The sequence below is a fragment of the Astatotilapia calliptera genome, chromosome 16 (assembly GCF_900246225.1).
Source record: "Astatotilapia calliptera chromosome 16, fAstCal1.2, whole genome shotgun sequence".
Taxonomy (NCBI): Eukaryota; Metazoa; Chordata; class Actinopteri; order Cichliformes; family Cichlidae; genus Astatotilapia; species Astatotilapia calliptera.
Genome location: NC_039317.1, coordinates 14,494,711 through 14,516,532, shown reverse-complemented (window position 1 = coordinate 14,516,532; position 21,822 = coordinate 14,494,711). Strand labels below are relative to the sequence as shown.

At 41.1% G+C, this 21,822-nt stretch overlaps 1 protein-coding gene across 8 annotated transcripts; it reads right to left on the bottom strand.

Annotated features, from left to right (window-relative positions):
• Positions 1–2,120: 2,120 nt before the first annotated feature.
• On the bottom strand, positions 2,121–20,570 carry pou2f1b (POU class 2 homeobox 1b). Of its 8 annotated transcripts, none has more exons than XM_026144369.1 (15): positions 20,434–20,570; positions 12,379–12,444; positions 11,668–11,759; positions 10,883–10,978; positions 9,808–9,981; positions 9,061–9,178; positions 8,863–8,954; positions 8,494–8,667; positions 8,176–8,317; positions 7,896–8,050; positions 7,531–7,716; positions 6,886–7,000; positions 6,453–6,786; positions 6,266–6,354; positions 2,121–5,141 (listed from the first exon to the last, which is right to left on the bottom strand). In XM_026144369.1, exons 1-15 carry the CDS (start codon positions 20,477–20,479, stop codon positions 4,870–4,872), a joined length of 2,151 nt encoding a protein of 716 aa, XP_026000154.1. In that variant the 5' UTR covers positions 20,480–20,570; the 3' UTR covers positions 2,121–4,869. The 8 variants fall into 8 exon arrangements, with proteins under 8 accessions (XP_026000154.1, XP_026000155.1, XP_026000156.1 ...); XM_026144370.1 differs by having other exon boundaries at positions 7,531–7,719; positions 7,896–8,041; XM_026144371.1 differs by having other exon boundaries at positions 7,896–8,041.
• Between the last annotated feature and the right edge of the window lie 1,252 nt (positions 20,571–21,822).

Sequence of the window (21,822 nt, the reverse complement as noted above, 5' to 3'; positions counted from 1 at the left end):
GCCCACAGGCACTGAAACCACTGCAGAGGCGTCGAAGGGGGCGCCGGACGCACATTCGAATGCAATTTTAAAAAAACAAAACAACAACCTCTTTACAAACGAATCGAGGGGCGTGCAGCTGGGATTTGATGTTGAGCAGTGAGGCGGGGATGGGCGAGAGGCGGCGTCGATCACATACAATCAAGTTAGTAAGAATTCTTTGGTTATCGTTGGTACCACAGGGGAGCGAGAGCGGGCTGCGACGGCGAGCCATCACGTGGGAAGAAGTGCACATACCTGTACCAAGCCAAGAGTGAGAAAATAAATAAAGCAAGATTGTCAAACTTTAAAAAAAAAAAAAAAAAAAAAAAAAGGGTGGGGTGGGGGGTGTCCATAGAATTCATCAAAATTCACGTTTTCATGAATGAAATCCTTCAGTGCACAAGAAATTGTGGAAGAAGAGCAGCAGATGTTTGCCCCTTGTTACACACAGATTCACCTTTTATGCCTTCTCTTGTTTACACCTCTTTGTGAGTACTGGTATGTAGTTCGTCTCCCTCTTGTGGCGGCTCCACAACCCTTCACTAAGTACAGGTATGAACACGCTTCTCCACTGACAAGTTGGTGTATTTTAGTCTTTTTTTTTATGATTTTTAAAAACATTTGTTTCATAAGTAGATTAAAGCAGGTTTCACTCAATCTTGAGTTAAAAATGAGGTATACAACAGCTCCTTTAGCCTTACTGGTGCGCCACGCAACCTTTGACATTTAGTAAAAGGAGAAAACAAACAAACAAAAAACCAAAACTCTCAGCAAACCAGTGTGGTGGGTCAACATACCGTCTGTTAGATGCACAGCTGATCCGCAAGAATCTCAGGATCACCTGAAACCGAAGCTTCACAAGCAAAGCCAGTGGCAAGCAGACAGTTCGTGAGAGTCCAAGCGGACCCCAAACAAACTGAAAGCTGGCTTGGCTCTCGGCAGTGGCTTGCTTAAAGCTTGAAGTTAATTTGTAAAGACCCTCAGTCAGGAAACTTCAAACAAAATCCCAAAACAAAACAAAGTCCTCTTGTCTCACCCTTTTTTTTTTTTTTTTCAAAAATCAGTCTAAACACCTGCTGGAAGATGGGAAAGATGCACCAAAATGGTTTGCAGACTGTCCTCCCTGGCCTCTCTTTAAATGACACACTCACACAAACACACCTGCCTGCTGGAATTATTAGTAAAGCTTTTTCTCACAGGTATATCCTCCTACCTGTCTAAGTCGCACCTAAAAACCATAGGTAGCAACATAATCGTCCCACGCTCTAAAATGCCCAGAGTACACTGTACTGTTTCAGTGAAAACAATGCACCAGGTGAGCTGGGTGCCCATGCTCTCTCTCACTCTCACACACATACAGAACAACAATGCTACAATGCTCATGTCTTCTACGTAACAATAAGGCATAAATGATAATGTTAATCTTCTTTGTCAAACTAAGAAAGCCAGTGATCTTGCCCTCTCACACTATACAAAACAATTAAAGGCATAAAGTAATACATTAAAAAAACCAAATGATTGTTAAAGACAGCACAGCAAATCAAATCCACAACAACTCAACCAAATATATATATTTATACATCTATTAAAAGATTAAGATCAAATGCTTCAGAGTCTCCTATTAACCACAGGACCTGTCTGCCAGGAGCGCCTGAGCGAGCCCCTCCTGTCGAACAGACGTCGCTGGTTCAGCGAGGCGTCATCTCGAGTTCCATCTCAAATTTTTTGGTCTTGACAGTTTAATAATAAAAAAAATGAAAATAAAACTTAGGGGAGATTTTTTTTTCTGGGGGGGAAGTATGATAAACACTACATTCAGTCTTGGTAACATACTGGTTCAAATATAAAATATGAATATCTTACAAGTGTTTATATATATATTTATATGTATAGAATTAAGAAAAGATCGTTTCTCTAATTCTTAAGTCTTTCCTCAGATAAATATTTCAGTAACATCCTATGGTGCCAGTGGCAACTGGTTCATGTTGCTTGCAAACCTCCAAAACTCCAAACAAGCACTGAAACACGACTGAGTTCTTCAGGGCTCTTGTGGCCTCAAAGTTAAGGAAAGAAAGAAAAACAAAACACACCCACCAAGCTGCAAAGAGAAAGGCTTTTACTTTGGCAAGAAGGATCTCAAAATAATATTTAAACCTGGAAATACCCCATAAATAGTAGTACTAGAAAATAGCAGTAGTAGGTTGTCCTTGCAATGGTTCCTATGTATGGTTCATCAGTATAAACGCTGAATGGCAAGCCAGTCAGTAATTATACATTCTACAATGCTGTATACAGAGAAATGTCTAAAAGGTGAACCTATGTTTGAAGCGCTGCTGAGGTATATTTAGTCAAAAATAATTCAACAGAAAAGAAGCACACGAGAGGGGAACGGGGACAAATTTCACTGCTTGCAGTCTGAGTGAGTTACTAATTGCTGTGTTTGTCATTTTGAAGCAGAACAATGCTACTTTTGTGTGGGGTTTAGCTGAACGTGCAGTACAGAACGGTACTTATCCCACCGCTGTGTTGGCTAAGATAAGTTCGGGGAGTTTTTAAACTAGTCCCCAGACAGATTTCGGGTGCAGCATATCGTTTCCTAGCATGCTGGTTTGGAACGGCGGAGCTGAGAGGAGGTGAAGTATTTATGGATTTACATAAGTGATCCCTCCAGCAGGGATAGTGCGAACTACAATACCCTGATTCTCACAGGATGTAGTCTTAAAGCTATTAGAAAGCATGCAGGCGTCTTGACAGCTCAACTCTGACAGGAGTCTCAGCAGCAAGTTGTTAAAGCTAAAGTTTCTGTGATCCTTATCCAGCAGCACCAAATCACGAAAATCAGGTATCGACTGAGGAGGGAGAAAAATAAAGAAATAAATTGTGGAGATTTAAGAGAGTGAAAAGCAACTTGTGTGCTCAAGACAGGCACAGCAACTACTGAGGAAAACCACTTTGGTTCAAGCTGTTGTTTTATGGCTGAATATTAGCACAAAACCAAAATCAGATCTTTTCCATTATGCTTCAGAAAAGTCCAAAACTGCTACCACAACTGATTAGAAAGGAAAAGGCGCCACTAAACGGCTCGCATTAAACCAGATTAAGCATTGGGCCGAGGCCACGGTGATTTAATAAAAACTAAATTTAAAAAGTAAAATGATAATAATAGAAGTAAAAAGAAACTACTTCCTCATACTCCAACCCACCAATCCCTCTCTTTTTGGTCAGTTGTGCTGCCAATTAAAAATTTAAATATGAGACACTTTGTCAAATCAAACAAAATAACAAAAGAAAAGAAAAAAGAAAATGTAGTCTTTGGAAAATGATCATCAAAATATTGCATTTCTATATTCTGACTATGAAGAGATTTTTGTACTCATAAATATATTGACTAGACTAAGCTACACCGACTACACACAGCAATTATTTTAACAAATATTTTTGGTATATCTTAAAGTAGGTAAGCCAGTCGAACGACTGCAAACAAAATAAAGAGACAGAATTTCAATCCTCCCAAAACAGGCAGACTGCAGCTCATCAATCCAGTTATTTGGTACAGATACTGTGCACAAGTAGATACGACGGTACTTCTAATAAAAAAAAGAAAAAAGAAACCAAACACCCCCCCCCCAATACACTATCCCCATCCAGGCAAAGCCACCACACCACAGTTCAGGTTTGGTGAACATGACTAGTTCCCTCCACAAAAAAAAGACTGCAGAGCCTCGTAGATCGTGCGGCTGCTGAACTCTCAGCGTCTGCCTGAGCTGTCGACGACACGCAAACGTCCACGTCCAAAACTTAATGTACAGTGTTCCAACGGATCACAAACCAAAACAAGTCACCCTTAATCAGACTCAGGTCTGCAGCTCACTTTAAAGCTCTCAATGTAATGTTTTCAGTCATTTTTCTATCAGTGTCGATAATCCACACCGAGACCGTCGTTTTACAGAGGCTCGGTGGCTACTGCACCACCACCCATGTAAAACTCAGTGTTTCCAGAAGAGAGACTCGGAGAGACACGCCGCGTCCCTCCGACCCTTAAAGCAATGATAACCTTTATATCGGCCACTTATTACTTATTTTTAAAGCCTTATAACCACGATTAAAAAGTGATAGTTAAATCTTAACTTAACATTAGACTTACAAAGATCGGAAAATGTCGAAAAATATAGACAGTAAAAGATAAAAAGGGAAAAAAAGTCTCTAAAATATAATTTGATATGATTTACAACAAGGCCTGTCAAGAAACAAAAAACCAAACGAACAAAAAAACCCCCCCCAAAAAACAAAAACGAGAGATAATTAAAAAGAGCGACACACAAACCCCCATTAGTGATTACCGTATGAACATTGTGAAATTAGTAGTAAATCAATTAAGTTTGAATGTTAGAAGAGAAAGTTTGTTTTTGGTTAGAAGAATTTCAGAGAAAATTCTGACCTGCAAAGAGGAGGATATATATATATATGTATATATGTATATGTATATACAGCTCGATGACGCCGACGATATTTTCTCCCTGGACACTTGTCAAGGTTCAGGAGAAGCGGCAGGCCGACAACAGTGTCCATCTGGTTACTGTTTGTGTGGAAAATTAAAAAACATCCAAGAATCATAAAGAAAAAAAAAAATAAAAGAAACCAACAGTTAAACCCACCCTTATGTTAAGTCCTTTTCTTTTTGGCGGCAGCAAAAGGATTAATTTATGGTAGATACAATGGAGAGGATGCGGGGTGGTTAGTGAAGTGCAGAGCCTATATCAGAGTACCACCCTCGTCCTACACGTTGTGAAAGGAGTAGTGCTTGACGTAATTAATTGGGCGTTAATTCGAGATGCAGCCTGACTGGCTTCACTGAGCCTTGGGGGCAGTGGTAATGGTCGAGGCTTGCACAGGCACAGCAGCCGTGCTGACTTGATGATGACCGTCGGCAGTGACCTGAAGCCCTCCCATGCCGGGCGACACCAGGCTGACGGGGTTGCTGGTGAGCAGCGACAGGTTCTGGGGGTTCAGGAAGAGCGGCGTGGTCACCAGGTTGGGGGTGTTACCAGCAGAAGTGTTGGCGAACAGCAGGTTACTGCCGTCCAGAGAGGTGATGGGGATTGTGCCGCTCGATGCCAGTGCTATGGAGATGTGAAAGAAACGGTGTAAAGGTAAGAAAGGTGCACAGGTTCACCAAATGAGGAGAGCATTTCCATCATCATTTTTTTGAGACCGCACGATAAATTGTTTAATTCGCAGAAGTAATTTTCTCTAAGCAGGATAAAACCTTGTGGGTGTGGCTTAAATGAATCTGTTCTTATTATGCAAATGAGTCATGTCCTCATTAAGTGTTTGCTTTCATTACACTAATTATAGAAATAATGGGCAGTCTTATTGCCCTTATTTTTTCTAATCATCCTTTCAATCATTTATATACTCCAACTTATTTAGCTATTGTATTCATTGAGTCATTCCTTCTGCTAAATTTAGTCTAATTTGGTCGTTTGGCGTTAAGACGTTCCCCCAGGCCAAAAATATCTGTTAAAGAAAACAAAATAATATAAATTTTAAACTATTGCAATTTAAAAAGAAACAAAAGAGATAACCTTCTGACAGTTTGTGAACATTGCTTTGTCATAACTTCCTGTCACACCCTCAATGACCTCAAACTGATATTTAAATAAACAAATGACTTAACACAATAAAGTTATTTAAATTAAGCTGGCACCGCAATCATCCACAAACCCCAATCGCAAACATCTTGAAATCACAACAAAAACAAAAATATGACCACGATGACCCAGGGACTTCTAAGCAGCTAGCAACTGTTCTCAATTCCCAGATGTTTACTGACTATTGTTAAAAGATGAACAATAGTCAGAAAATGAAAAGTAGTAGTCCTGGGAGTGTGACTGAACCAGCCGTCAGTACTCCTCACAGCGTTGAGGGAGTGGAAATCAGAGGAAAAGGAATATGTCGATCAGTGCTGTGAAATCTTGGCTGTACAGTGGCTGTCATTAATTTTTTTTTTTTTTTTTTTTTTTTTTTTTAAAGTGGGTTGATGAGATTTGTAAATCATTGTATTCCGTTTTAATTTACATTTTACAAAGCTCCCCAATATTTTTGGATCTGGGGTTGTACATTACAAAAATCAGTCCTTATCTGCAGGTCTTGAAACCTCATAATCACATAACTACTTGCAATTCTGATTAGAAACTGTGTGCACAGACATAATTCAATGACTTGTCATGTAACAGGTGCTCACCTTGAATGGTAGCCAGAGTGCTGTTGCTCATGAGAGCAGGGCTCAGTGCACTGCCCAGGCCGCCAGGAGCCAGACTGAGGAGGGCACCCCTGGACACACAAAGAAGATCATGTAGTATAACAAAAACAACACCTCAACAACTGTCTGGCTTTCACAAAGATCTTATATGAACACAGCTCATGCTAACCCTTGAGTAAACTGCGAAGATGCCATCAGTGCTGGGTTGAGCCCTGCAGCAGCAGCCATAGCTGCAAAACTGGCGCTGGGTAGCGAGGCGGCCCCCTGCAACGCGGCCGAAAGCCCCGGAGCTGCCACCATCACCTGACCCGTCCCTAAACTGGTAGCGATGGATGAAGGCGCCTGGGTGACAATGGTTGGCGCCTGCGTGCCAGCTTTGCTCTCCGTGCTCGTGGACTGATTACTCGTCTGGGACGTGCTTAAAGACAGAGAGCTTGTTGCTGTGGTAACCACAGGCGCAGTTGAGATGACAGATGCAGTGTTTGTGGCTCCAACTGTCGTGCCTTGTTGAAGGCAGATAAAAAGAAATTAAAGTGAATTTTTAATCAACATTTACCATCGGGTATACACACACGCACAAAGTGAATAGTGCACGCACACACCTGTGAAAGACAAACTGGGGATGCTGGTGTTGGTGAGAGGCATCACTGGGTTTACAGTCAGAGTGGTGGGTGTGGTAATAGTTGGGCTGCTATCAAGGCTTGCTGTGCTGGCCACCTGGGCAAAAGAAGGAGAATTGGAGGATTTAAATACAAGTCGAAAGACAAATTGGTCGACATTCTGATATTCTAGCTGAGCCCACAGAACATATAAGGACCTGCCATGTAATCAGAGACAGTACATATAAAAAGATGAATGATCCCAAAATTAGATTTAACAAAAGGTGGATCAGAGAAACAGGACAATTCTAAAAATCACACTGCTTTTTCTAACTACAAATGGGTCTAAAATTTGCAATATGGACACTATTTTGTGTTATGCATGACGTAAATCTAGGGAATAAATAAGTTATAAGAATAAACTTATTAGACAAATATTTACTGAAGTTCTTTTCGTGTAGAGTTCTACAGAGGACAAGAGACAGGATGAAATCTTATGGTACTTCTACAATGACTTCACATTTCAGACCCAGATGCATCATCCATATTTTACGTTAAGTCTCCTAACGTGATCCACATATAGACACATAAACTTTAAACACAGTATTAAACAGTGCTGAGAATCCCTTTGGTGAGTGGCAGTCTTACCAAAGGGCTGCTGGGGGTGAAGATAGATTTGATAGGGGTGTTGCCTCCTCCACTGTTGCCACTACTGGGAGGATTAATCCTCTTCTCTTTCTGTCGTCGATTGCAGAACCAGACCCGAATCACCTCCTTCTCCATGTTGAGCTGGTCAGCGATCATGGTGATCTCTTCAGAGGTAGGTTTTTGGTTCTGCTTGAAGAGGGCAAAGAAGCCAGAGATTCCCTGTCAGCACTGAGGAAACTGCTGTACTGTGTTTTTTCTACCATTAACGGAGGACTAAAAGTGTATAATGTGATCATCTCAGATACTGAATAACCAAACTTTTCCTTATATAATCAATATGGAGTTCCGAAGTGTGTGTTTCTCACCTCCAGAAAGCTCTTTTCTAAGGCCACTCGAATGTTGGTCTCGATACTGGTTCTTTTCTTCCGTCTGCGGTTGATTCCCTCTATGCCCATGCCCTGGGAACCCAGGGCACTGGGGCTCGACAGGGACTGGTCAGATGTCAGGTTCTCTGCACAAACAGCATTGACACAAAGAAAAGGAAGGGAGGTAAAGACAAGGTATGCATACACAACCCACCCACAAGCACCAATGTGAGAAAGCAAGAGTGATCAGCTGCACAGTCAGGTGGGGTAAGAGACAAACCTGCATCATTGAGCCACTTCTCCAGCAATGGCTTGAGTTTGCACATGTTTTTAAAGCTCAGATTCAAGGCCTCAAAGCGAGAAATAGTAGTTTGGCTAAAGTCGTTTCCATACAGCTTCCCCATGGCCAGGCCAACATCCCCCTGTGAGAAGGAGAGATTTACCTGTGAGTTATTTATAGTGGTATATTACATGAACAAAGATCTGAATATGATCTGAATATGAAAACAGCCATGTGTTTGCAGTTTAAAGAAATGCCCACATCCGCAAGTCAAAATATAACTGAACTTATGGTGATTGACTGACTCTCAGCACACACCTGCGTAAAGCCCAGTTTGATACGTCTCTGTTTAAAAGTCTTGGCAAACTGCTCCAGCTCCTCAAGGTCACTAGGTTCCTCCAGAGTGGGAGTATCCAACCGTTTGGGTGGCGTCTGACTGTGAGGCAGGGACTGAATAGGTGTGGTTGCTGTTGTGCGGGTTGGGGTTGCAGGCTGGAAAGACGAGAAATACAGCAAATGTGACTGTTTTGTAGGTTTAAAAAGAGTTAAAGAATAAATTATTGAGAATAAATCATTAAAAAAAAAAAAAAAAAAAAAACTTGTCAAGCTGTCAAATGTAAGCACTACCAGAGTAACTGAAGACAATTTTAAAGCTAGTTTAAAAGATGTACTTGCATCATTACCAACCTGAGTTGCAAGGGTGATGCTTGGTTGAGTCGACAGGAGGTTAGGTTGGCTTTGAGGTAGTTGAGTTAGAAGACTCTGGGCTTGCAATATGCCTGAAGTGGGGATGATGGATGGAAAGGAAAGATTAAACAAAAGCTTCGATAGCCATACTTGAGTACATCTCTCCTTGTAATTCTGCAGCGCAACAGATCAACCTACCCTGCTGGGCCTGCGGAGCCTGTGAGATAATGAACTGAGGCTGCAGTGACGTGGCGATAGGGTGGCCAGGCTGAACCAGGACAAACTGGGGCAGACTTAGATTCTGCTGTTGTAAAGACTGCAAAAAATATGAAAACAACCATCTAACTGTTTATAAAGCTCACAATCCTAAAGACTTTGACACAACTTTGTTTCATGTAAAATTGTCCCACAATGTCTACATTTATTCTAATCATGTGTAATTTGGTACAACCTCTACTTTTCTATTGCTCTGACAGGGTAGCAAACAAATATGTATTAAGCTATGTGTAATGTGTCTCCACATATTTATAAGTGTAGAAGTTCCATTATTAAAGTGCAGTCCTCAACTACTTTGATGAATAAACGTTCTTGCCAAAGCCATTACCACAGATGTTGAGGACTATTTTGTTTGTAACAGTTCATTTTGTCTAAGAGAGAAAGCTCGAGTCATTTAGGTCATTTGCATGTTTTCCTCATTCTTTAGCTGCCTTGTTTGCTCCCAGAAAGGCAGTTTCAAATAATCCAATATGGCCTTCATACCGTTTGAAAAAACAATATTGATATTTAATTTCACCACAGACTTTTCATGTCTATTGTTTGTATGTGGAAAGATGTTCAGCTTTACTTTTTTGTGTGTTGTGTAGGGCTACAAGCTTGCAAACACTTTACGGTACAACATTTTTCAGAGCTTGCAGGAACTCTGGCGCATAGGGGATTGAGCCTTACAGGGGCAATCTGGATGGGCTGTGACAGGGGCAGCTGGGTAATTGGTGTGGCTGCAGAGGCTGAGATGTTGTCCCCGGTGGTGCTGTTCTGCTGGTTGGCAGAATGCTGCACGGCAGCAGCCAGGAGCTGCACTTGGGCCTGCTGGAGAAACAGCTGCTGCTGCATTGGGCTCAACTGAGGCAGACAGGAGGAAAACAGAGACACGTAAGTGTTAATACAAGTAACTTACGATCATCAGATAAGTTAGTAAGTATGTCAGTGTTGTCACTATACTTTACTTCGATAGCCTTCCAAAGCTAGTACAATACTGCAGTGAAATATTAGAGAAATCCAATTCATGTGTGCATAATATTACTCACTAGAGTCTTGATATATTGGTTTTTCATCATTATGTATGATAAGAGAGGCACTTTAATTACCCGTGCCTTGGTCTGGCTTTATGAACAGCAGCAGGTTGATCGGATTGTTTGATGCATTTGCCAACAATTGTTTTATTGTTTCGGTGGCTGCTCCAGTTCACTGAACTAGACCACAGCTCTGTCTATTCTAATTATACCGACTTGTGTTCATACACCTTTACAAATGATACTGAAACAGTTTTTTTAATTATTATTTTAAATTTACCATGTCAAACTAGTGACTGTTTATGAAAACTAATGAACAGTATTGCACTTAGCTTTTAACAGAGGTATCAAAGTTATACTGAATAATGTGGCAACACACATATGGTCCTCCACAGGCAGATGGAGACTCATGCAGCTGAGCCAGGCACAAGTGCAAATGAGCATGTTGATGTCATGTTCAAACTCAAATCCACATGCTGAGTAAACATTCAATCCTACATCGCACTGCAGCTGCATTCAACCATCCCTGGGCCATGGCTGGATATGAAATGTGTCATGTGGCTGGTTTAATGGGGAGTGCAGAGACACAAAGACTATGTCTAACCACAGGGATGAACAGGCAGACAGGCAGAGAAGACGCCAGCTTCAGCCAAGTTATCGTTTCGTCACCCAGCTGTGATTGACCGTGTGGGGGTGTCACCCCAAGATACACAACCAGGGTTTTAACTTACTCCAGCAATCTGTCCCCCGGCCAACATTAGCTGGGTTTGAGGCAATACGCTCTGCTGGACGGAGGTCGGAAGAGCACCCAAGTCTTCCGACTTTGACTAGTGGGGGTGAAGCAGAGGGGGGGGAGGCTTAGACGAGATCTTCTGAGTTTTAACTTCATGTCATTGTAGCCAACATGAAATTAATTAAAAGCAATTTCAATGAATATTCAATTCAAACATTAAGCACCGCTAAATTAAAAAAAAAAAAAAAAAAGCATACTAGTGAAAACAATGAAACGTTCTATTTCCATGCTACCTGAGTGGCTTTCTTTAAATGAGTCTTTGAACGCAGAGAGGAATTTGAATTAGAAAGGCAGCGATAAAGTGGGTATTTAAAATGTGCTGCAGCCTTCAGAGACAAGAAAAGTGAAGTGAAGGGAGGGGAGCGTTGAGATGCTAATTAAAATAACTGTTATGCAGTGCATGTAAATTCTGCATAGATTTGCATATTCTCGGCCATCTGTTTCCGAGCAACCACAGAGCAGCTAATTAGCATACAGGGTTGATTAATCTGCCTTGTTGCCAGGCGACACTGGGAGAGCCTGGCTCATTTAAATGAACTCTTTCTGCTTGTGCATGTTTGAGTGAAGATGAGCATACCTCTGTTCAAACTTCACACCTCATTTTCGAGGCTACAACAAATGTGTGACATTACACCAAAACCAAACGTGCTCCCACCACAAAAACAGGAAAACAAAAAGTTACTTAAAAAGGTCAAGTATGCAATGTTGTACACAGTGTGGTACCTGTTGGAGGAGGGCTTGTGCATGTGCATTAGTGATTGCACTTGTGGTGGGCACCGTCTGCCTCTGAAAATCCAACCCATTGGTTTGGATACCTGAGAAAAGAAAATTAGAATTTATGCCATGTGCTGTTTGACACAACGGATGCCGTAAAAAAAAAAAAAAAAAAAAACAACACAAAAACAAAACACAACAACAACAAAAAATAACAAATTAAAAAAGAAAAAAGAAGAAATCACTGACAAGAGAAGAAGAATCCATTTTCAAATACGAGGAAAAACTCTAAAAACATATTTTTATAAAGTGGCAGCATCTGTACTAGCTAACAAAATTATATATTTTAAGAGCATAAACAAACAATACTGTCAACAACATCAATTAATGTGTCATTACCCAGCAGGAGTACAAAGCTGTGCAATGAATCTGGATCTTCACTCTAAGCGTGTAATATTCAGACATAATGCACTGTGAGGTAAATGCCTCATATGACAAAGAGAGCTGCTAGCAAGCATTTTTGGAAAGCTGCCATCAATGTTTTCAAAATGAGATCATACAAAGAGAAACAGCAGGGGGGGGGTTTCTGTGACTTGAGCTGCTAAAATGTCCAAATAATTGCTGGCTATGACTCTGAAACCTGTTGAATGAGGTGGTAAAACTAAACACATTCTGATTTAAAAATGAAGATAACGGGAGAAAAAGCTGGAGATCACTCACCGGTGTTCCCGTCACCACTCTCCATTGCACATTTAGTAGTTTCTGACTGATTATTCACTTTAGCATCTGAAAGAGCCAGACAGAGACATGCTCACAGGCACTGCCGCCAAACAGAAGAACCTATTCTCTGATTTCAGGCGTACTTTCACTTTTGTCATCTGAGTACAACCATCACTGCACGTCAGGATATTCTTAATGAACAATAGCATTTCAGTCGCATTCATCATTTAAAGCAGCAAGCACTGAACAATACTAATCTCCAAAAAACTAACAGAAAAAAAACAACAAAAAAAACAAAATCCCAGCAGCAGACTCATGAGGTCTTAATGCAACATAATCGCACAATGACATCGACCACCAGTGCAGTCCAGGTGAGCTCTGTTACAACCTCATCAAAAAACTCACCCGCTCTTGCTCCACCTGCGTTTTCCAGCATGGCTGCTGAACCTATCAAGTAAAACTGCCTGGGCTGGGCAAGCCCACCGACAGGGTGTCCGGCGCTCTCCCACCTCCTCTCTTCACTCTCCACTGGTCAGCAGTGAGCAGAGTTCAATACAACCAGAGTTACACACAGACACAGTGGCAGTGTCCACCGCACGGTTCACTGAGCAACACTGGGATACGCGCACTGAGAGAGCCAACGGGGTTTAGGCAAACAGCTCTCCGTGCCTTTCCCTGCTCGCGCTTTTCTTTTCATATGGCTCTGCCCCTTTTTCTCTTTTACTGTGCCTACTGTGCACTCTCTCTCTACCGCTCCCCCTCTCCCGTGTGCCAAGATTGTCTGTACTTCTGAAAAAGTTCGCCCTCTCCCTCTCTTGCTGGAATGAAACAAACGACAAGTGCAGCTGGCGGCCTCCTCCAACTCTGCTGCCGCCCCCCCACCCTTCCTCCTCCAACTCTATAATGAAGCATAATCAGTATTCAGCTGATTAAAGCCGTATGCAAATCTGCCCCTGCCTCGTTAGCAATGCAAGGCTTTGAAGTCCTGCGAGCAACGCATTTCACACCGGGCTCTGAAAGCTTTCTGCATAATTTAAACCCCTATAAATATTTATCAGCTCATTAGCATATTAATTGGATGGCTTTTGGAGGACGATAAAAAACAGGGGAATAAGGACGATAGAGAGGAGAAGGAGAAAAAAAGTGCTCAAACTAGCACTTGGCGCAGCAGAGAGAGGGGAGGCAGCAGCACAACACCAATTACTGTGCGAGTGCGGGCCTAAAAAGTAATTAGCTAAGAGCAGGTAAAGGGCTGAAGATATCCCAGAATGCACCATGAGGTGGTCTGGGTATGTTAGCAAGGTGGACTGCATTAATAGAACGTCTACGACTGCTCGCTCAGAACATCTCCAGGAGTCATGGAGACTTGGCCCAATTTCTAAGGGGGGGGGGGGGGGGGGCAAGAGGGGGGCGCTTGCTCAATCGGAAATAAATAACTTCACATTAATCCACCACAAGCCTGTCATTACTGCTAGACCCCCTGTGGCTAAGGCATTCCACAGCGAGCGGCTACAGAAAGTGGGTGGCGGGCTGTTGCTGTGTACGTTTATGTTGTGCTTGGGGATTAGCATATTTAAATTAGCTTTACATTCCAATAGTATTTCCTTTGAAGCCCTTTTAAATTCATTTCCAACAAGCGCCGAGTGCTAATACAGCAGGGAAGCGGCTCGGTTACGGTGCTGCACTGGTGTCCAGTGAGTCATAGCGACTGGACTGGAATGCATGGTTGTATTGTGGTCTAGAAGGGAAGGGGCTTACCAACTAAATCTACAACAACTGCTCCTGGCTAAAGCTCTAATCAACTTCTTCACTTATCCTCCTGCCTGACGAAAGGCATTTACATACTAGCTGACCAAGGGAAACAATGCCAAGAAGGCCCCAGTGGCTTTAACAAAGTACATACTGGAAAACAAACACACCTTTGTCAGCACAAGCAAGCCTTCACTCACCAAGGTATAATGGCAGCCATCTCTAAACTGCAGATAGCCAGAGACCCTTGAGATTTTTTTGTCTGACATACCCCAAATAGCTGCAAACACAACCATTGCGAAGTATAATGTATATTTTAACTGAGTGGCAAATGGATGTTGTTCATTAGAGTCACCACTAAGATTTAGTTTCATTATCATTTAATCTGCCAATTATTTTTATTCCCAAAGCTCAAGATGATATCTTCAAAACATCTGATTTTGACCAATGATTGAACACCCAAAAGTAAGAGGTTTACTGTAACTGAAATCCAAACAAATGAGAATCTTCAACCGATGAATATTCAGCAGCTTTTGTTACAAATTCCCACCACAACCAAAAATGTTACCATTTTATATACTTTCACACACACGCACTGGAGCCCTGAACTCTTCTAGATGTTAGTTTGCAAATGCCAGACACAGATTAGACATCGAGGTGAGAAAAGTCCAGGTAACAGTCACAGCTTGCGAGCAGTCATAGTGCGTCTACTGCGCCTTGCCTAAACCACACGGACAACCCGAACACTAAAAGAGATAACCCAGCTCTCTTTTTGTGCATCTCAGGACTTTTAAAGAAATTCAGAGAACACCGCTTACTGCTGCTAATCTGCTTGTGCCATCTTGTAGCTGGTAGCAAATAGGTTATCTAAATAAGAGCGTACCCTTTATTTAAGAAAAGAAATAAATGCTCAGCAAACTTACCAGACTCTACTCCTCTTTCTGACTGTCCTCAACTCTCTGTCCAGCTCTAACCTCTCTGTTGCCTCTGACTGATGACACTATTATGAAACATTTCTATAAGCACTTCATTCCTTTCTAATTAAGACTTGATTTGATATTTCTGAGGGTCTTTCTACATTCTTGGCCTTTTTGTGCTTTAAAAAAATGATCAGATCTCTCTTTTGTGTGTCATTGCCCGTCTGCCAAATAAACACATGCATAGGCATCTTAACTATATTTTATAGAGCATGTTACCGTTTTATGAAATCTGGTGTTTTTTTTATTTAACTTTATCTTAATATACACAATGACAGATGTCATTGTGACTTGTAACAAACCAAACTGCTTGAAACTTTGTCAAGAATTTTTTAAGTTGTGATAACTTTATGAATAGACTTCCCAACATATAAGCATTAGGAGACATAGCTGTTATGTTCCATTATGGGCAGAATTTCTAGTGGTACAATTAAGAAGGCAAGTAAGAGCTGTGTAGTATATCCTTTGGTGTAATTGTAATTCTATAATTTGTGTGAGTGCTTTCAAGGCACATTTTTATAATAATTACAAACACAAACATATTTGTTTAGTTAACAACTCTAGGGACAACTGTTTTTAAAAAGGGTCAAGCTCCAGAAACACTGCTTGACCTTATATTCTTCGCTATGCACCCTGGAATGGGGGGAATTTTTGTCAGAAACCTCTGCTCTGTTTTGACAACCCCAGGAACTGGGGTTTGGACCCCTCAGTCCCCCACTATTGTTATTATGCTCACAAAGCCTCAGACCACACCAATAGCCTTCATTTATATGCTTCTAGAAAGTATACCTACACTTCTGTGTACTGATGTCCAGTGTTGAGCCTCCATACAATAGATTTTAGCCTGACTCAAGCCTATTGTTTACTAAGGCAGTTATGGGAAATGTCACACTAGCCTGCAAAGTCTCAAAGAGGCCATCTCAACAAAGTGCACAGGAGAGGTTAAGAAATAAGTCTTCTGTCCTTGACTTAATGCAACCAAATGAGAAAACAAAGGAGAAGTAGACACAGTTATCAGCAGTGCACTCCAACACATGTACAGCTACTTGGTTGAATGGGTTTGCAAAACCTTGCTGTGGAACAATGCTTTATACAAATACCCTGCAAAGAGAATTCTAAATAGCTATCTCATTAGTGCAGTAATATGGGATGGCTGGCTGAATACTGCAGAGCCGTTAATGTGAGCGGAGAGATTCAACTTGAGACAGAATGAAACTTAATTAGCACATCCACATTCTGTCCTGCTACCTATATCCTTCATCTTAAATATAAAATACATCCAGACCACTTTTCCACATCTGGATCAGTCTTAAATACTTACACTGGTTTGGAACTGTCTGGTGTACGGTTACGACAGATAATCATTCAGTTTGAGGCAATTAAAACTAGGCAAAAAGCTTTGTGGTTTAATGCAGCATCAAAATGAATACCCAAACAATTCAAAATCGCTTTTAATACCAGTCAGTGTATTAAACCCAAACAGTCTGACAACAGAGGGTCGAAGCAGCAACAGTGGACTGAGCTCACAAATGAGCCAAACACTGGAAGCAGTGTAATTTGATGAACAGTAATGGGGCTAACATCACTGCAAGCTACTGTGGTATCTCTCTAGGGTGGTCATTAGCCAACTGTCTATAGGCTAGGTGGGAAATTCAATCTAACCAAATTAAAGTGAAGTTTCTCAGGGACAACAACTCAGCTACTTCAAATAGGCACGTACAGAGGTTAGCCACATGAACCAGTACTACAGTCTGAATTCAGACACACATGCACATGCATGAACATTTGATTATTAATGTGTTGTAGGGCTGCACGATTAATCGTTAGAAAATCGCGATCTCGATTCATACTTATGTGCGATCTGACGACGACCACGATTGTACCGCATTTTGATCCGGGACGTAATCTGCATGAAAACAAGCGCTCACTCTTCCTGTTCAACAAATGACAAGGGCGGACCCTTATACCACGTGATACAGAAGCTGTGCCGTGTGATGCTAAAATTAGCAGGGATTAAACAACGGAGAACACGTCAGGGATGACGAGAAAGTGACAGGAGAAAATCCGTCCCGGTCAACCACCCAAACATCAATAACGGGAACCTTATACAGCGCTTCCCTATACACGTCGAACTCCCGCAGGCACAAAGAAATTACGGAGGCTATTACTTATGACCTGACCAAAGATATGGCTCCCATCAACACTGTGCAAAACAAGGGATTTAGGAAAATGATCAACACCCTAGACAAACGCTACACAGTGCCGTCCCGCAACTATTTTTCTATTGTTTCACTACCTGCTCTATACACGCAGTGTCGAGCAACGGTGGAGATGGAATTTCAAGCAGTACAACATTTTGCAGCAACAACAAAACGTGAGACATTTGTTGTTTTTATGTTTATTTATTGTTTTTATGTTCAGTCTCAACTGTTACGAAGTTGATGTGCAGTTAATAAGTGCAATAAATATTTATACTGGAAAAGAGAATCGTGATCTCAATTCTAAGCCAAAAAATCGTGATTCTCATTTTATGCAAAATCGTGCAGCCCTAATGTGTTGTGTGTTTTACTTTTGTCTAATAGGAAAACAGTGCAGCCTTTTTCCTTTGGAAAAAAAAAAGTATCCAGCTTCCTGACTGTTGATACAAGCCAACATTTTAATCTCATCTATTTAAAGGACGGGCATTATTGCAATGATATTTCAGTGTGGATATTTTCAGACAAAAGGCCTCTGTTTTCTTAACGTGCTTTGCATTATATCGTGTTTGCAGCATTAAAAAAACGTTTTAATGAAATACAAATGTTTACTAATACTAGTGATCTTAATTATGTTAAGCACATGACAGTCATCATCAGGAACAATGTGACTACTTCCAATCTTTAGTATATAGAGTCTGATTTAATCTTCCAAATTAGTGTGTCATTTGTCTTAAAAAGCCTCCGTTTTTACAGATAAAGACCAGCTGGAAACATCTGCTTTACCTTGCTGCACTGTTTAATAAGGAATTGCTCTCTTTACCAGAGATCACCAAAAACAAAACAAGTAGTTACAACCCGAGGGCACAAAAGAGCTCTTTTTTTGGTTATAATTTTCCTCCATTTAAGAAAAAAAAAAGAAAGAAGAAGTCGTCTGACTGGAGCTTTCATGGAGGCCTTCTCAGTACTTTGAGATGGCATGTCCTGAATTTATTACGGCGAATGATGCATTATTCATAACAACTGTGTTTACATCAATGAATATTCATGATGGAACTACAAGGCTGGAATGAGGGTGGAACTGTAAAACTGGTTAAATGAGAAAAGTAGACTGAGTGTGAGGAAGACAGAATTACTTCTCGTATGTTCTTAAGTGCCCAAATTTAATATGCAAGATTTTTTTTTTAAATTCCAGACAGTCAAAATGCTAACAGACACATTAGAATGTAACACTTCGAGCATTATTTTGAATATTAAACCATTTATGGCCTTTCTTCTCAAACAATCTATATCTTTTAGATTCATAACTGTCTTGCAATATAGAAGGAAACTGCCTGTAATGCCTGTCTGCGCATAAAGTTGCTAACAATGTGGGCAAAGTTTGAAATGAGTGTATCTACATCGGAAAGAATTCAATCTTATTCAAGAATCCTTAACAAAAAAACCAAACCTAAACCTTGTTTTAACTTGCTAAGGGACAATACGTTCCTCTGTAATTATAAGATAATGAGCCAGTTAAACCACTTAGAAAAAAACAAAAAAAACAAGAACCCCCCCCCACACACACACACACACACACACACCTGATGTGTCACACAAAAGCTTTTCTGGCGCATTTTCTCAAATATAAAAAGTTGAACAGCAAAGATAATTACCTGCTCTTTACTGTTACTACAGACCTCAGACACGCTTCTATAAAACAAACTAAACAGCAAGCTCAGCTACATGGACTAAAGGAGAAGAAAAAGTGCCATCAAGCTGTGTCTTGCCCGGCCATGAAAGCAGCAGAGTGAATAATAAGAATGCCCTGCCTGTTATTACTGTGGCCTTCCGGAAGTGGGCCTCACCACCCCTCCCTGTGCCTGGGGGTGGCGGGTGGGGGATACACAGGTATAATCTTTGAATTCAGCCCAAGAACTCCAGCAACAAACACGCATGACGCGTACAAACCCGGTTCTCAAAACCGTTACGTCGGGCGCAATTAAAAGCTGCACAAATAAATTACACACATTGTAATGAGATGGATTAGTTCGCCTGGCAGACCAGGACCAAGCCGATGCCAGACTACTCCCACCTCAAGTTTAAAATAATAATATTTTTAAAAAAGTGCTCCACCCAAATTTCTAACTGTTTAACTTCCGAAATAAAGATGTCAAACACATTCATCTCAACATCTTACTATATATGTATCTGTACTAAACTTTAAAAAAAAATTGAAATAAAATCGCCTTGTACGTAAAGTTAGCCGATAAAGGGCTGACAAGTTGTAGCCAGTTAGCCGCTTGGAGGACAGCCGTATTCAAATGAAACACGGGAGGCCACATTTGAAAAGTCATCCGGCGTCGTGACACGTTATTGTGTTGACATGCATTTATTGTGTGCTCCTCGTGGACTGCTGTAACGCGCTGAACTCCGCACACTCTGGCTCAGGCAGGCAGGCCCCGCATGAATAACACAACAGGCTGTGCCGTGGCTCCGCTGCGCCGAGCACACAAAAGGCTGGGGCAAAACGCTCCGCTATAAAAATCACGTCGAGCACAAGCACTCCGAGCTGACTCCGTGTGTCTTTAACAAAGGGAAGGTCTGCTACAGTTGGATTAAATAACACCCTCCTCCCTTATAAACGACCCTTTGAAAACATACGAGCGCAGCCGCTGCCCGACTCGGCTAAAATGAATATGCAAACCCGTTTCAAAAGCTTCGGTGTGTGCATCAACACAAAGCCAAGCGCTAGCACGGCAGCTAACGCTAGCCACCTAGCATAATCATTTCAATCAAACCGCGTTCGTGAAAGGTCTAAATATGTCATACATGAACCAGAGCCACGATGGCGATTACTAATAAAATATGCTAAATTGTATTTGTCGACAGAGGTATGAATATGTAGCGGCGTACAGCCGTCTAATCACACAAAGGGGGGGAGGCATGTTTCCATGTAATTTGCCGTCGCACTGCAAAGGCTCGTTTCCTCCTCTGTCAAATTACAGTTGGCTAGCTGTGTGTAAACTAAAACAGCGCCTAATATCGCCCATATCTGCTAATCAATCTGCATTTCATCAGTATGCCGTTAACATAAATTGTGAGTAACACAGTTTGAATATGAGTATGAATATGTAAAATGCTGTAATCATTACCTGCTCCTGAACTCTCATCTTGACTCGCTGCTCCTCCGTCCGCCATTTTGAATATTTAACCCGAAATCCCAGCCCTGACACACACACTCGCACATATACACATACACAAATGCACGTGCACGTTTTCACGGATACCCGCATGCGCTCAGGGACCTGGTCTGGGGATAGTGGAGCGTGTTGTGAGCTGTGGCTTATTTACATACTTAAACAGGCATCTTGTTTTCTTTACACAATAATTTTTGAATTGAACAGGCCATGGGCGGATCACCCAGCGGACCTGCGCAGTATAATCGCGGAAAACATCAACACTAGCCCTGAAAATTGCCCAGAGCCATTTATGCTGGTTTGACTCGCCACTTAAAAGTCAAATAAAACAAAATATACCCAGAGGAATTTTAAAAAAAAAGCGTAATGTGTGACAACCACAGTCATCTTAATCGATGACTCAGGCACAGACTATTTCACAGAAATATCAGGAGAAATATTGTATTGCTATTTACTGGGGATTTATGAACTTGTATTGATGCTTTGTCTCCATGTGGTGCAGCAAAACATTCATTAGACCGTCTTACTTCAAAAACATATACAAAGCATGAAGCAACAGAAGAACAATGCAAAGACTTTTTCTTTTTCCTATATTTGCTTACTATCTCTGATATCATTGCTGTTTCTGTTTATTTATGGAAAAAGTAAACATGTAAATCAAGAACACATTTCCTTATATCCCCACCCCTTCCTGCATGTTGTCCATTGATCTATACCAGGATATATATCAAAATATACCAGGAGTACAACGGTTTTCATCTCACTTTGAATAACCGTACTTTATAGGGAAAAGAGTGTGCCTTTTTTAATTCTTAAATTAGACCTATATATGTGTGTGTCTGTGTGTATATATATATATATATATATATATATATATATATATATATATATATATATATATTGATTGGTTTTTTTTAAGTGTCATGCTTCTGAAATTCAATATTTCCGTTTTTAATGTTATCATTTTATCCCTTCATCCAGAGTCATGGTGGGCTTGTGTATACCCCAGGTGTTGGTATTCTTGGACTGGCTGACAGTCCATCACAGGGCTAATATAAAGAAACAGACAACATACTCTCATATCTACAATTGTGGTCAGACATTTACATACATCGAACACGGGGATGAATGAGCTTTTACTGGCTTCTTTGAACTTTTCATTTTCCAGGGTAAAGCACACATCTTTATTGGCTTTGAAAAAATAAAAAATGGCTACACGAGTTTGAATTTGTTTTTGGATTTTCTTGAATCCACACAGTGTCAAAAGTCTTCATCCTCAAATACATACACCCCCACTAATGTTTGGTGAAATGTCCCTTAGCATCTTGCACCTTGACCAGATGC